Source organism: Megalops cyprinoides, chromosome 16, assembly GCF_013368585.1.
Source record: "Megalops cyprinoides isolate fMegCyp1 chromosome 16, fMegCyp1.pri, whole genome shotgun sequence".
NCBI classification, from domain to species: Eukaryota; Metazoa; Chordata; class Actinopteri; order Elopiformes; family Megalopidae; genus Megalops; species Megalops cyprinoides.
Window position 1 is genome coordinate 14,842,912 of NC_050598.1, and position 16,062 is coordinate 14,858,973.

Here is a 16,062-nt window from a genome sequence, read left to right on the forward strand (position 1 = left end):
CACTTTTGTAAAATAAAATCAATGAATCACCGTTTTTAATCTTCCGCTACATTGTGGAGCTCAGGGGCTCAATGCTACAAAGGATGTGCTCCACAGAAGCCCTTAAGCCCTTATTTTGACACACCCCCAACAGACAAGGGTGTTGCAATGCTTAGTTATGGTGGATGAAGTGGCGCGTAACCAGCCCATAGATAAGCCCTTGGGAGAAGTGATGGTGACTTTGGAGTAACATTCCACAAAGCTTGCTGAAAACTGTGGCAATCTTGCTTCAGCTTGACCATGGCACATGAAAGCCATTCACATGTAGCAAATCAACAGAATTGAGAAGAACTATAGGAAACACACAATTAGCTAATCATTGTTATATATTTGTTAAACGTATCATGTTACCCATGAGACATTTACTGCATAATTATTTGCCTACTGATTAAGTCAATAAATACACTGAAATTAAATCAATACAAAATAAAACTGACCACCATTGCCAAAACTACAATAACCAAAAGCTTGTTTCAAAAGCAGCAAGAGCATGCATTTAAGACAGCATAAGCTTGTCAGAGGCAGTGTATCAGTCTGAGAAATAGTTGTTCAAGGGGAAATTATGCTTGGCATCCCAGTAATTGAGCCTTCTCAATCCAGGTCAAGTTCTGCATGAAACATGTTGCAGTTGGAATAAGGCAGTGCGGTATGTCCACAAAAATCAGGTCAAAAGGACCATGCTGATTAAAACGAATGAATGAGTAAATAAATAATTGTGCAAACACACACACAGTGAAACATTTTTTGCCTGGTTTACTCCAAGACTATAAGGGTATATAACACAAAGACAAAATCAGAAAGAAACCAATATATCCCAGGTATTGGTCTGACAAAATAAGTCAGCTCAACATCACTGCCAGATCACTGATTTACCTAAAATGAGGTGATGTAGTGCTTATATAGCAGCCACAGGGGCATATCGTGAGTCAGTCATGAGTGATAAGATCTTAAAAATGATCTCAAAATCATATGCTCAATAACCGAAATATGGAAACTTCAACAGTCCAAAAAATACATGTATAAATGAACTACATCTCAGTTTAGGCTTCATTCTTCAGTGTAGATACAATATTCAAGGCTTATTTGTCATCTCTAAAGCATACACTGTAAATTGTGTGTCAAGGTAGGATTCTGAAATATGTTTGTTTTCCCCTTGATGTGCAATTAACTGCATTCATCAGCAGCTGAAGGAAGATCAGAAAAAATCACAAGGAGTGTACAGTACATCAAAATTGCTATGCTGTACGAATAGCAAATGAGAGATTGGCAGGCAAAAAGAGAATCAGAGAGGTCATTCCCCAAGGAGAATTGGCTACCATAAATTTTGCATACAGTATAGAATTTGTGAGACATTAGGTGACAAAAATAATTACTCCCTTAGAAGACAGCTGTTTGATCATGGGAACTTTAAGATACTGTATATGACAACATACGTAGAACATATCACCAGTTTCGTTATCTATAGACCGCAGCCTCACAGCTCATTGTTAAGCTGCTACACAGGGTCTGGAGGTATCCCTTCATCCAGACCCCTCACAGGTTCCCAGTGTTCTGTTGCAAGCCTTGGTTCTAGTTTAGATCCCAATCCAAAATCAATGGGATTTAGGTCTGTGATGGCCAACTGTGACTGTGATAGCCAACCCATAATATCAGTTACCTCTTTAAACCATGCCTTCTTCATGTTTCCATAGTGTGATGTGGAATTAACCTGTTCATCTGTAAAATGTTCTGCCTCCACTGATGCCAGGAAAGGATTCAAACTACTTGTGCAGCTTAGGTCAAAAATAATCACTCAGTATAGTATGCATTGCTGAATGTCATACAGTATGTAGACTTGTTACATATATGTCTCAAAATTCTACAACAATGTTAATATAACAATGCTTCCACAGGGATGCAATGTTTCTCAGTACATTGTCATCTCACTATCAAGATATGCAACAAACAACAACTGCGGCAATACAAGAAGTTAATGTAAGGAATTAGTGTTCCTGTTTTGTAGTTTCTACGCCTTCATGTGTGTCAAATGGTTGATTATATCACATAATTGCCTAAGTTAAAACACTGGTGGCCTGTGTACATTTTACTGATATTTATACAATTTTACACAAGGAATTAGTTGGGAGTTGTCAAAAATATGTTATACCCACTTTAATTAATCCCCTGCCCACAAGATTCTTCATAAGTTAATAAAAAAACATTTTGTGTCATGATTCATGCCATCGAGATCATTAGAGAGAACGTGAATCTTCATACTGGAACCCAATTACAGTACACAACACCTTAAGTTTCTCTACACAGTGGAAATCGCAGAGGGGCTCCTGTCATTTCCAGTTGCACAGATGGGAGTCAGGAATGGGGTTGAGAATGCTGAAAATGATTACAGCCTTCATTCTCTAGGGCCTCGTTATTAAAATTGGGCCATTTTTAGTTCGTTCTGCAGAGGTCTTGGAAGGGATCTGGGAGTTGAAATCATCTGCCTCGTGCACATACACACACACACCACCCTGTGCATAACAGCCCTCCCATTTTGCTAAAACTAGTGCACGGACAGACAAGGTGGGGCTAATGGCACAAAAAAAACAAAAACAAAAAGGGTGCTAAAGGACACTGCAGCCTTTGGCCACTGGATTATAGGATATGATGGATGCTGATATGGTGAAGACACTCCACCATCATAGTATTGGTTTAATATCCTCTGGTGGCCTTGAACCGCCTTCTTTGGACAACCTTAGTTTCACATGAAGAATTTTATGAATTCTCTCAAATTTTCCTGACATTTTAATTATACACAAAGCGTAATGCACCAGGGCTCTCCTTGTTGCATGTTCTCCTCGTTGACAGCCAGGATTATTTCAAATGGTTATCGTAACATGTCGCCTGAAGATTCAAGTCAAGTCGACGCCTGTGGAATATGCTCATATAAGGCAAGCACAGCATTGGGATTCCGTGAATAATAGTCCAGGCTACTTCCAACTGTGCGTGTGTGTGCTTCATCAGGAGATGAGGCATGTGACACTGTGACAGAGACCGTACTGAAGAATGCGTGTGTCTGTGTGTGTGTGCGTGTGTGTGTGTGTGTGTGTATACGCGGTGCATGCGCGCGTCTCCGTAAGAGCGCAAGCTTGAGGAGTCAGTTACAGCAGTGCCTCTGCCAGCCTGGCAATTGTGTGGATTATCAGAAAGCCACTGCGATGTCGCTCTTCACCGTTTTCACTCACCTCACTGCTCTTATCACAGTTGCAGGTAAGCTTGTCTTTGTCTTATCCTTACAATCATCATGTCATGATTTTACAAAAAAATATGTGGGGTAATGAATGTAGTTAAAGAAAGCTGTAGAGTCTAACAGGACTTGTAGTTCCTTCTCTTTCTGACACTGTGGGGAAAAAAGGTATAAGGAAAACCATGTGTAACATGAAGAATGTCAATCACAGGGTGCTGTGCTTTGAAATGGAGCCTTAATGAAGTTTATTTTTTTGTTGCGCTGGTTAAGCCTTGTCTGATTTGGTATACTATAGTGTGTGGATCTTTTCATCCACTGCGATTGTATTATATACAGTAACACGTCACCAAGGAAAATGTTTCAAAACAGGAGAATAAATGTATAACAATATATAACAATATCTTAATACAAAAAGTAGATACAGCAATAGAACATACAAAATACATGTAAAAATATACAGGAAAATATATATATGTTAAAGGTTAGGCTGTCATTAAGTGATATAATTACTTAGACTTTGAATCATAAATACAGATGATAGACCATGAACTGGTTAAATAAAGGGAAAGCCAACCAACAGTACAGCATAGAAGCTTATGCTTCAATACCGCTCTGTACACATCTGTTAAAAGCAGGAGTTTAATGAGGCAAACATCTCCGTGTCTGCTTATGCTACACAGATTACAGGATCAACCAGGCAAACAGGATAAAGGGATTTTGGAGGGAAAACAAAGACACTAATAAAACATCAGGCTAAACTGGCAACCAAGCTTTTTCTAACAAATCTTTCAGGTGGTAGACAGACAGACAACCTGTTGATGAACTCATTTTCTGGCTGTAGAGAATGATGTTGTAATTCAGGCATAATGAACACTATGATGAAGGTACAACTTCATCTGTATCCTAATGTTTATTTTAGGGTATCAGCAACAAAGTAGATAGCACAATCTGACTAGAAAATGCTGTTTTTGTGTACTGAATGCTAGCCATTAAAAGATTTTTTTCTTCATTTTTGCATGAATGGTACCTTTTGAGAAATTAAAGAAACTTCTGCTTATACTTTTTTTTTCAAAGTTGATTTTCCATCTGGCAGCTAAAGTTAATAGTATTGATGATCTTAGTTTGGAGGTCATGGACATTGAACAAAATATGTAAAAATATGTAAAATATGCAATATTAAAACAAAAAACAAAATCCATTAACATGCTGTTCAGAGGTAATGCATTTTCTTTAAAAAATGAATGAGGATCTGATTTTCCTTCAGTGCATTGTTGATGACATTCTCTGAAGATGATCAGGATAGCTCCCCTAAGAAAAGGTTGTGCGAAACAAGGCTGCAGCTTTTCGTTTGTGAGAATACACACCAACTGAAGATATGCTGCCCTTTACATTAGCAGTTTGCCTCTAATCTCTCGTCTCTACTCCTGCGGACATTTAAGTCCATTTACGTGATCTCGAGCTTGTGTGTACACCAAAATGGGAGAATTAACATTGTCATCTGGAGTAAAACCAGGACATGGATGAAAACAAAGTCATCAAAGAAATTAGGTATTTCGTGGAATTCAAATGAATGCTTTGTGACATAGTTGCATTTAAAATCACAGGTGCCATAGCCACAATGTTGTAATGCTCTGTTTTTTTTCCAGTTTTACTGCAACACTTGTTTGGACGGAGACTGTAAAATACTGGCGAGCATTGCTAACGAGCATTTTATTTATTGGCAGTGTAGAATGATGTTCCCAGGTCTGAGATAGAAGTACCTTGGCAGAAATGATAATCAGTTGGCTACTGCATGCAGAAATGCATTACCCTGCTGAACAATTCTCCTTTTTAACCTGAGATGCACAACTAATTTTACAGGATTTCCCTAATATAAGGTTGGCAGAAAATTTTGGAACCATATAATAACAGGATGCTGTCACCTGTAACTGTTAAAGCAGTGGTTTGTTAAACTGTTAAAGTGTTGTTTGAGGAGGAGGTAACTGAGGTTATTAGCCATCACAGTCACCTGACTTAAATTCCATTTAGTCCCTTCGGAATCAGGTTGAAGCCATTACTAAAGTGAAAAGGAGATCTACACTGTTTACATAAAAAAAACATGTATCGTTTGTTGTATCATGTACGGGTTCATAATCAAACATTCAGCCTCTCAATATTCAGTCATCTCTCTGGTAATTCCTTTAGACTGCAGGTGTGTTCATTTCATTCATTTTCTGTGAAGTTATATAAACAACCTTCATTACTGTCTCTTACTGGAGATGCAATGGAGATGATTAAGGGTGACAATTATGTGGGAATACATATTTGCATCTGTACGTAGATTCAGAGTGTTTATCTTCAGGAGAAATGGGAGAAATACACTAGCGGTTGAAACGATAATAATCAGAGTGATAATAATAAAACTCAACAAAGACTGACATGGATAAGTTCCCCCTGTTGAGGCCCTCTATGGAAAGGGAAAATGTGAACATTCACCTGCTCTGGTTCCTGTGTCACTTCCATAAAATTTCCCATCTTACACAAAATCATTCATATTTTCATGGACTGGTTTGCTTACTTATGCATTTAAACTTCAACTGTTGAACAATATAAATATGTGCTGTTTTTGTAATGTGCAAACATCCACACACACACACACACACACACACACACACACACACACACACTCATGAATTCCATATTATTCTGTAATTTACACTTTAAAGGATTTGCTCATACATAATAAATCAAATTTTGAACATGAGAGCCATCTTCATGCTAAGCCATATTGACTGGCATGTTCTAACGAGGTGGGAAAACGATGTTTGACCTTTATGAGTGCAGAAAAATGGTACAAAGTAATACATCAAAATGATCACCATGTTCTCAAAATACATCATGTCCTTTAGTAGGCTGTGGAAAATGACATTCCCATAAGAATAAATAATATAAAACCTAAGCAACATTTTTGAATATTAGGATTTAAGTTGCATTTTACTTATGAGAAATTGATCGTTTAATAATATCATTAGTTAGCAGTTAGTAATGACATCTACAACACCAACGGCATAATGACTGCATATCACCACTGTCACTTCATTTTTATCAGGTGGACACATGTTCACCCGGCTAGCTACCCCTCTTAGTGAATACCTGCATAAGCAAATAACTGGTTTCACATATTCAGGGACAATCTTGAATATGGGGGAAGGGATCTTTCCAGCTAGCTAAGAGGTGTTCAGCAATCCAATTAACATGAGCAAAACGCAGCCCTTCATTGAAAAAGCAATTCCACATGTATCTTCAATCACAGCAAGCTAGCTGATATAGAACATGGGGATAATAATGGAAATACGAAGTGCAGATCAGGTCATAAAATTATCGCCTGTGTATTGGAACACTCCAGTTTTAGTGCACAAATGGTTAGCCATGACCTGAAGTCATCTATGACGTGAAAGCTGGACATATATAATTAGTTGTTCCTTTTTTGCTGAAATTTGTTTAGAGCAAACTCAGTGACGGCAGTCTGCTTTGGCCCATATTATAAGCTTGAATGATTATTACCATTCTGTAGGTGGCACTGTCCACAGATCAATATGGTCAGCGAAATAGTTCATTGTTCACTGTCACTATGGGGAAAAAAAAATAATTTGGTTAATTTGTGAGTAAGAACATTAGAAATTATGATGCACTGAACAGGCCACTCACCACAGGAATCTATTTCTGTGTCAAGTGCAGTCTTGAAGAATCCCAGAGCCTCCGACTGCACTACAAATACTGGCAAGCTATTCCATGTATTTATAACTAACTGTGTGAAGACATTATTTGTACTGTCAGTGTGAACAAAGAGTATAAATGCTGTTGGAGTCCTCTGGCTCTTTTCCATGCATACCAAAAGCAATTCTGATGTTACCCTGACATTACTGATTGAAGCTGAACCAAGTAACTCATCTCTAACAACCCCTGGGCTTTATCTTAGTGATGGCATAGTGACACATTATCGGGGGAGCCACTATTTGTTAGCAGTTTCTCCTCATTGATTTTAACCCTTCAGACTTTTGTTATAGAGACCAGTTTCATTTTTTTTGTTGGCGAGTTACTGTATATGGTAGCTGCATCTATGGTGGGGTTCATTAAGTTTCACCCATCAATATTTTATATCTATACTGCAGAATATAACTTATAAAACTAGCAATCTTACAGCACCGTTCACCTCAAAATGGAAGCTTTGCAACAGCTGGTAAGAATATGCAAGAAGTTCACCACAAGTCACAGACCTATTGATATTCTGTCCTCGTCCATGACTTATGTAATTTGTGTTACTCATGGCCCAAATGGAGAGATCAGGCACTAACCTGAAAATATGAGATCATCATCATGTCAGGTTAATTCATCCTTCATAATACTTTAAGAGGCTTTCAGATATTAAGGCCGTTCACTGTTGAAATTATGTGCAAATCAAGCGGGCGCCATGCACCATGTCCCAACAACATTATTAGATTTCTAATGAGTAACAGGAAAGGAAAATGATTTACTCTTGGGTGGCTCTTTTCAAGGGCTATGTTCGATATATGTCTGGTAAGATTTAAATATCTTGAGTTTTAACATTAATATTTAATATTTAATATTCTTTCTAACTTTGTTGTTGAACCTTGGGAAGCGTATGTTTGTGCTATGTGAAGCGTGAATATTATCACTCTATTACTATTTATTTGCTTTTAGAACATATTTAGGTCAAGTAATATAGCTTATATTTTATATAGTATCCATTTATACAACTATAACTGCTGAATATAAAATGCTGCTATAAAATGCTGAATCCAGTCAAAGCAAGTGTCCTGCTGTAGAGTATAACTGCAGTGCTCTATCTGGGAGTAACGTTCCCCAAACTGTACACCACACTGCTGCTGATGACTGGAAAATTCTGGCATCACTTATGAGTCTGACATCTCCTGGAACAAGCAAGACTGACATCAATGCATCCTACTGTAGTAATTTTGATCATATATGAATGACAGTCCTTCTGCTATAGGTGGTGTTTTTCGACAGTACTGATTGAAGTCTTGAGGCTGTGAGGTCACGCGAGTGGTGGCAGAAATGGGATCCATTGCTGAGAATTACTTCCATCAGTCATGTGACCTGACAGCATCATGCACTGAGACACCATGGAGGAATGACATCAACAGGGTTTTGTTTTTTTTTCCTGTGTGTGCTTATGTATGCTTATGTGTGTGTATATATGAAAATATACCAACTACCGTTTGGAGTGGTTACCTCAGTCAGTGAACCTTGGAATGTCAAATAAGGTACTGCTTTGATCAGAATGAGTAGGTTTAATGAATAAATTACTGCCCACAGTCAATATCACATTTGGTGAACAATATGTAGAGGAGACTACTAGTAGCAGGGGACAATAAGCAATATTCAGATAATTACGCGCACATCGGCTGCCATAAGCCAATGAAGTTCTTAACATTCGTACCAAAATGTGAGAATGCAAACTGCTCATTAGAAATCTACATGTCAGGTTTGGCCTCATGTATATAGGAGAAGGCAACATGACTGATAAACAGTAGTAAACCAATTGGAATAAGAGAGGTGTGGTTGCTGGTTCTCTCTTAGCTTATCCTGTCTACAAAACACTTAAATAGCTTACAGGTCTGCTTTTATCATCACACCATACCAGACCATACCAACAGATAACCACACATTATCTGCTTATCACATCATTCATCAAGACAGAAGCAAACTCCAGTTGGTCTGGAGGTTTGGGCTACTGTTGTAGTTCAAATGTCTGTTGGATAGACATTGATGGCATGGAGCGAACCGGCCTAGTAACCATTGCTGGTTTATGAACAGACAATATGGGAAGTAGCAATCAAGCTTCTGAAATATGGTCACCAGATAAAAATGCTGTCACCTCCCTGTCTAAAGAGGAAGTCAGGGTTGAATGGCAGGTGTATGAACAGTGCTTTGATGTAGCAGGATGGACTGTTAGGTGTCTTGTCTGTATCACTTCAGAAAACAAAGCATCTACTCTGATAACTCATCTACTAGTCCACCAAGGAGTCATCATAGTTATGCAGCATCATGACAATGCTTGTGGCATTTTGTAGCATAAGCACTCCATAATTTTGTTGGAGATGCCCATCATTACCATGGTAGAATTTACTCAAACAGGCCAGTTCTACATCTAAAATGGGGGACCTGCCACAGGGTGTCTCCTTTTCTTCAAATTAGCACCTTAATGTGCTAAATAACTGTGAGGAGGGAATGGTGGACATAAGGATGAACAGAGGCAAGATAGCCTATGCCATGATAATAACACAGCAAATTACTACCATCTGTTCCAAGCCTGTGTAGAGAAGCACACTACACTACAGGGGAAGTCAGCAACCTCACGACGAAGGAGATTAAAAGACATGTTATTCAGGAAAAAATAATAAACCTAAAACCAAGTTCTCGTAACACCACCATATGTAAAATTAAGAAAGTGAGATGCCTGTCAGGAAGTCAGCTAATGTCAGCAGGAAGACAAAGATGACTTTATTTTGTAAAATTGAATTATGTTCTTAGGAATAACATTTAGATGTGACTCTCATATGCTGTTTTAATATGTATGTATATATTCACACACCAAATTTTATATTATGAGACTGTAAATAATATTGTTTGTGTCTCCTCTTCAGAGCCTTCGTTGTCATGTAATGTAAATACACTTTCAATCAGGCATCCACAATGGAAACATCTAGAAGATGTGAAGAGAATGTCAACATGCAGTCACCTAAAAACATTGTTATTCCATAAAAGTGCGAATATGATTATCTATAAGGTCAGAAATAATTTCATACACTTCAAGGCTTGTGCTACCTTTTCCCACAAAGTACCGTAATAAACCTATCACTACTCAAAGCAAATTATTTGCTCATTTATCAGCATCTTTATTCAGGAGTCGTCATGACGCAGGCTTGATACTAAGGCATGACACTTCAACAGACAACTTGTCTTTTCTTTGGGTATGGCTTTCATTTATTTTTTATGATTCAATTTCTCTGCACGACATGCATGATTGTCAGTGTTGGACTGCTGCAAAATGTCTTTATTACGAAGTTTTTCAGAACCCCAAATCAATAACCTGAAGTCAGAATGTATGTGGGTGGATAGCTGTCTGTCAGAAATTATTCACATAATGAATGCACCATATCTCATGCGAATGCACACCTCATTTTGACTGACATAAAATGAGGTAAGGTAACCAACAAAGAATCTAAATGTGGAAAAAAATAGCTAAAATGACAGAATAACTGCAGAAAACCTGCTCCACCACACGTCTTTTCTTCCCTGACTTCCATAAATGAAGTCTGTTTTGTTTCTTGCCGTTATATGAAGGGATTTGTGCAGCTGCAGCGTAGATAAAAAAAACCCCTAAAACATAAGGAAGAAACTATTAAAAAAGAAAATTATCTGGGTGAGGCCATGAGTACACCAAACTTTCCCCTCAGCAGATAAGGTCGTCACAGAACAGGGACAAAAAAAACTTACATAACCAAACGTGATACACAACTATTATTATGCTACTACTGCTATTGCTACTGCCACTACTACTACTACTACTACTACCACCACCAATAACAGTAGTAATAATAATAATAATAATAATAATAATAATAATAACATTCCAAATGTCATGTGTGTGTAGCCATTTCAATGTATCTTTTCATACGATAGCTGTTATCTTCAGTATTTCAGAGTTCAAAATAAATTTTAAATGGGAAGCATGTCCTTCACACAAATCAGTGCTAGATGTGTGAATTCCTGTGTGACAGCTGTAATAATAGGAAGCGCATCTATTCAGGAGGACAGGTGTATCAGGGAGGAAGTAGTTGGTTTGAAAAATAGGCTGAAGTGTTTTCCTTTGCTTTTGATGCCTGTATGGTTGCCTCTCTTTAAAACAGGGCTGACTGCAATACTATAAATACAAATGTATATTTGCTTCTCATCCGATGTGACAATTCATCTGTTACATTATTAATTCTGTCAGAGAGGACTCACTGAAAATTAGCTTGTAGGGGAATTTTCATAAATTAGTAAAATGTATTATGTACATTGCTGGACTGATTCTATGGTGCAAACAAAGTTTAAACAAAAATCTTTTAAAGTGTCATTATAAACCATTACTGTAAAAAGTGACATACCAATTTACACTCTGTTTAAGCACACACTAGAATTTTAACTGTCACTCCCTTGTGTTGAGGACAACAGGGAAACTAATGTATCCCCAGTCTGTTATTTCTACTTTTGATGAGTGTGTATTAGTTCATAAATTATTCTATTTTTCTGAAATGTTTTTCTAAACTGTCTTTAATGGCATACACAAGACAGAGTAAGATCAAGGGACAGCTCCCTAACAGCCTTTTGATTTGACATAATTAAACATTCAATTCACTTTTATACTTAATCAAATATATCTTGGCATTCATAGCCTAATAGAGCTAGAATTTTCATTTAGTCGTGTTAATTTTTAATTTTTTCTCTCAGAGAATGGTTGTGTGTGACCCTCAGAGATTGGATTGCACACTTTAATTACAATTTACTCATTTGAGTGGACAATATGCTCAGTGCTTATTTTCAGTGAGATGTACATCTATGCTTGCTTGTTAATTGCTATCTGTCATTGGTTTTGACAATAGTGAGGAGAAGAATATCTTCCGGATCCTCTCTGTCTTCTCTGTGGGATTCTACTTTTAATTGTTAATTCTGATTTCTGATCTGCATAAATCAGCAGGTAATGGTCAAAAGGGGGTCATTCAGGCACACCAGTGGCCTTTCCCATAATGCACTCGGACTGGTAGAAGGGGTCTCTCTCTGTCTCTCATGCCTAGTCTTTACCCCAATTAGAAATGCTGTAGTATCTCGTTATAGAGTCGGCAGCTGAGGAGCTCTATGCTGCATCGGATGTGTGCCCGCTGGGCGAGTTCCCCTGTGGAAACCTCTCAGTGTGTCTGCCCCAGCCACGTCACTGCAATGGTGTGCAGGACTGCGCCAACGGAGCAGATGAGGAGAACTGTGGTGAGTGGGATTCGCGGAGCAGGCACTCTGACATTGTTGCCTGAATTAGAACGTGTGAATTATAAACCACTGATGCAGACACAAAAGTGGGAGAGAGAGTAAAACAAGTATGGAATAACCTGAGGCAAGATCTGCTGTTGTATTAAACTATAGCACAGCAGGGTTTTGTGATGTGTCTCCAAGCCAAAGCTAAGAGGCCTTTATCCACCTCAGACTGTTTTAGTTTAAAGAACCGGTTGGATATGCATTTTAAACCTGCAACCAACCTCAGCTCAAGAAAAAAATGTTTCCAAAATCATTTAAAATGTACAAACATGGTCCTGCCTAGTTATGACTTAAGTGTTACATGCTTATATGCATGAAGGGAAAAGAAAACAAAATGGTAAGGTATAATATCTGATACAATGCATTACTGTGACACTCACACCAAATACAGTATTGTTAAGTAATGACAGTAAAGAAATCATTCCACCCCTTAAAGTAGCTTGCCGGCTAACTATCTGGCTAACTAAGTAATATGAACAGCATACATCACATACTGTAACTAAGAGAAAATGAGCCAATGATTCCAGACTGTAAACATGACATCCACATTTAAATTATTGGTAAGAAATCAATTAAATCTCTAAAGAGGATAAATATTGTGTTTTACTGGTGAATCTTGGTAAAATCCATACTTATTATAATGTTAATCCTAATGCTGAAGTTAGCTAACACCAAGTGGAACAAACTTCCAGATTGATTATTTACAGATGTGTTTTACTGGGACAATTATTTCTCCCAATAAGAGCTTTCATTTGATTGTTTCCGCAGTCGTATTCTTTACTTGCTACACTGACAACACCTTACTTTGGTGTTTTTTTTTCCTGCCCAAAATTGCAAGTCGCAGAGATATGACAAAGAAATTCAACTTACTGTATATCTACTAGAAAATGCAGATTTCAAGTGAGCACATACTATAAAGTACTGCAACCTAAAATATTAGATGTCGAGCTGGCAAAACCCAGGTCCAACCTAAAGTGTCAGTTTAGCATTCATGTTATACACACTTTTCCAAGCTTACTATATACATTTTTTATTATTATTATTATTATTATTATTTCAAAAGTCGGTACTTGAAACTAAGTTACTAGGTTATGGCGAATGACTATCTACTCGCGGATGTGTGCTCCAGCAACCTCCTTTGGATATCTGGAGTAGTGGAGGGGTAGACATTCTTCATCGGTACAGTTCTCAAATTGGCTGGATGACATGTAAAATTCACTCATTTGGGAGTGTTAAATAACGATCTGACACGGTTTTAGTCCTCTTTGCAGAAACGGTGAAACATGGATATGAAAACATCTGGAAATGCTTAAGTATTTGTTCTGCTCAGTTTTTTGTTCTGTTTTAGCTTTTGTTAAAGTATAGTGTTACAGCATTAAATGTTAAATTTGTGCCTTTAATGCAAGTTACACAAAACATTCTGTACAATGCAAGTTAGCACTCAGTAGCACACGCGCGTACACACACGCTTGCACAAACATAATCCAATCTGATTCTGTAAAATGAACCTTTTACTATCTTCCTTGCCTTTTTATCTCAAATTCTTCCCTTTTGCAGTTGATAACAGTGGATGGCCTCACCTTTTTGATGCTTTTCTGAAGACAACTATTCAAGAGTCAAAGGACTGTTGTGAGTAATGTGTTTCTTCATTTTCAATTCAGTGCTTCTTTCTGATTCCTCTGGGATGAAGGTCAATGAAATAGAGTAATGTGAAAGATCCCTGTGTGATCATCAGTAGACAGGAAGTGTGTCCTTGAATTTCCCATCATCCTCTGCATTTATTCAGGCCAAGGTCTCTCAGTGCTGGGCCCTGGGACAGACAAAGTGCACTACCCCTGCTTTCTTAATTAGGTTTGACACAGCAACTAATTGAATACTAGTCTGAATTTGACATCACTTACAGTTGAAAGGGTGTCTATGTTCATGTGGCTGCTGATTTGTAACCCTTAAAAAATAAAAAGAATTAATGACATTGAGCTTTAGATTTGACAAAGATTTTTTACTAATCCAGTACATGTTACATTTTTCCTGCCATGGTCTGAATTTACACTTTATAACACTTGCAGGTCTTTTGTTTTCAAAATTCTCTCCAGTCTAGTTGGATTTTGGTGGTATTAGACTGGAGTCAGAATGCTCCATTACCCTATCCTAGTCTCTAAAATCCTGCAGTGTTTTACTGGGTGTTTGTACTGACCTTGGCCCTCATATCAAAGGCTGCCTGCTCCTACCTTCACTAATATCTTTACGGCCAGCCTGTTTAGTCCCACAAGGTCCCTTCCCTGGTCGCCCAGCATCTTCCAGACAAATGCCAGCAGATCCCGCTCTGAAGAGATTCTGACAAGGTCTGAAAAATCTTGTGCAACACTGCACTGTCGAACAGATTCTAGAAATTTAAAGAGGGCATCTGACACTAACTTGGGATCACCGAGCAGGGAAGCTTAATGGATATTTGAGAAGAATGTGATTTCAGACTTGAGGCATATAATCCAATCTGTGGCATATGAGAAAATCTGTATGGACAGCCAGCCAGAAAATTATTGAAACTCAAAAAAATGTAATTGTCAGCTTTAGCAAATATAATTGTAAACAGAGCCTTAGTAATTCAAGCTGGTATTCAGCTTGCATTATTCATTGAAAGCTGACAATGTTTTGAAGGTCATAGAACATAAATAGCTAAGCAATAAGGAGGGCAGCTGCCCTAGACTAACCGGAAGGGAAAGATGGTCCTGGGGCCAGTTTCCATTTTTTGTCCCCAAACTGGCCCTGGGTTTCCTGGTTTTTGGATTGCTCTGGAAAATGCACTATGCACTACTCTCAGCTCTTTATACATTGTGAAAAAGAGCTATAGCAAAAAATTGGACAAATTTATTGAATTGAGAAAACTGATGTTGAAAACACACTTAGGCATGAGGCATACTAAATCTGCATCAATATTCATTACATTACATTGCATGCATTTATCAGATGCTCTTTAGCAGACTTAACTGGAAGTCTCTCTGGATAATACAGTCTTATCCAAAGTGACTATTTAGTTAATAGCTCAGTTAACCCAAATTTAAATGGTTTTACCAAAAACCACCACACAGTATGCTCCTAGGACCACAGTTCAGATATTCACTGATTTGCCAACAAATTATTCTCTATTCTTCAAACTATGAAGCTCCACCCCTGTCTGTTCACCATTGATCTTTTTTCTCAATAATTGCAGTTCAAATAATCTTGACTGTCCCCATCAGCTATGCTGATGTTTGATACTATCAACAGGTGGATTTGAACAGCCGGGCCTTATACAAATATTCACAAACAATATGCTAGCTTGTCTGTGTAATTGTACTTTTGCCCAGTCCAGTCAACCAATGTTTCCTATTGCTTTTTATCGAGCTCAATGGAAATGCAGGGCAAATACTTGCTCTGAGTTTTCTCCTTTCCATAACTCTGGGATTGCAGTGCTAGATGTATATCCAGAAGTTTGCCTTTGTGAAGGCAGGAAACTGAATTGTAACAGCAAAGAGCTCCTGGATGTACCTGCTGTGTCCTCCAATATCACTGCGCTGTGAGTATTCCACACCCTACATATCTTTTTCATATCCTTCTGACTTCATTGTGTTTAACACCAAGCAGTTACACCAATTTATTTTCAGAAATTATGGTGCCCATGACTGACTGAGTGGCTCAGTTGTGAAGTGCCATTTTAGTGTTAGGTAATA

General features: G+C 37.9%; 1 protein-coding gene across 1 annotated transcript in view; it reads left to right on the forward strand.

Moving 5' to 3' along the window:
• The window catches only part of LOC118791225 (relaxin receptor 2-like), a 93,445-nt gene that overhangs the window by 57,170 nt on the left and 20,213 nt on the right, over positions 1-16,062 (forward strand). The window contains exons 4-6 of the mRNA XM_036548521.1: positions 12,151-12,310; positions 13,913-13,984; positions 15,803-15,908. Of these exons, the coding sequence (XP_036404414.1) occupies positions 12,151-12,310; positions 13,913-13,984; positions 15,803-15,908 (338 nt within the window). The remainder of the gene's footprint in view (positions 1-12,150; positions 12,311-13,912; positions 13,985-15,802; positions 15,909-16,062) is intronic.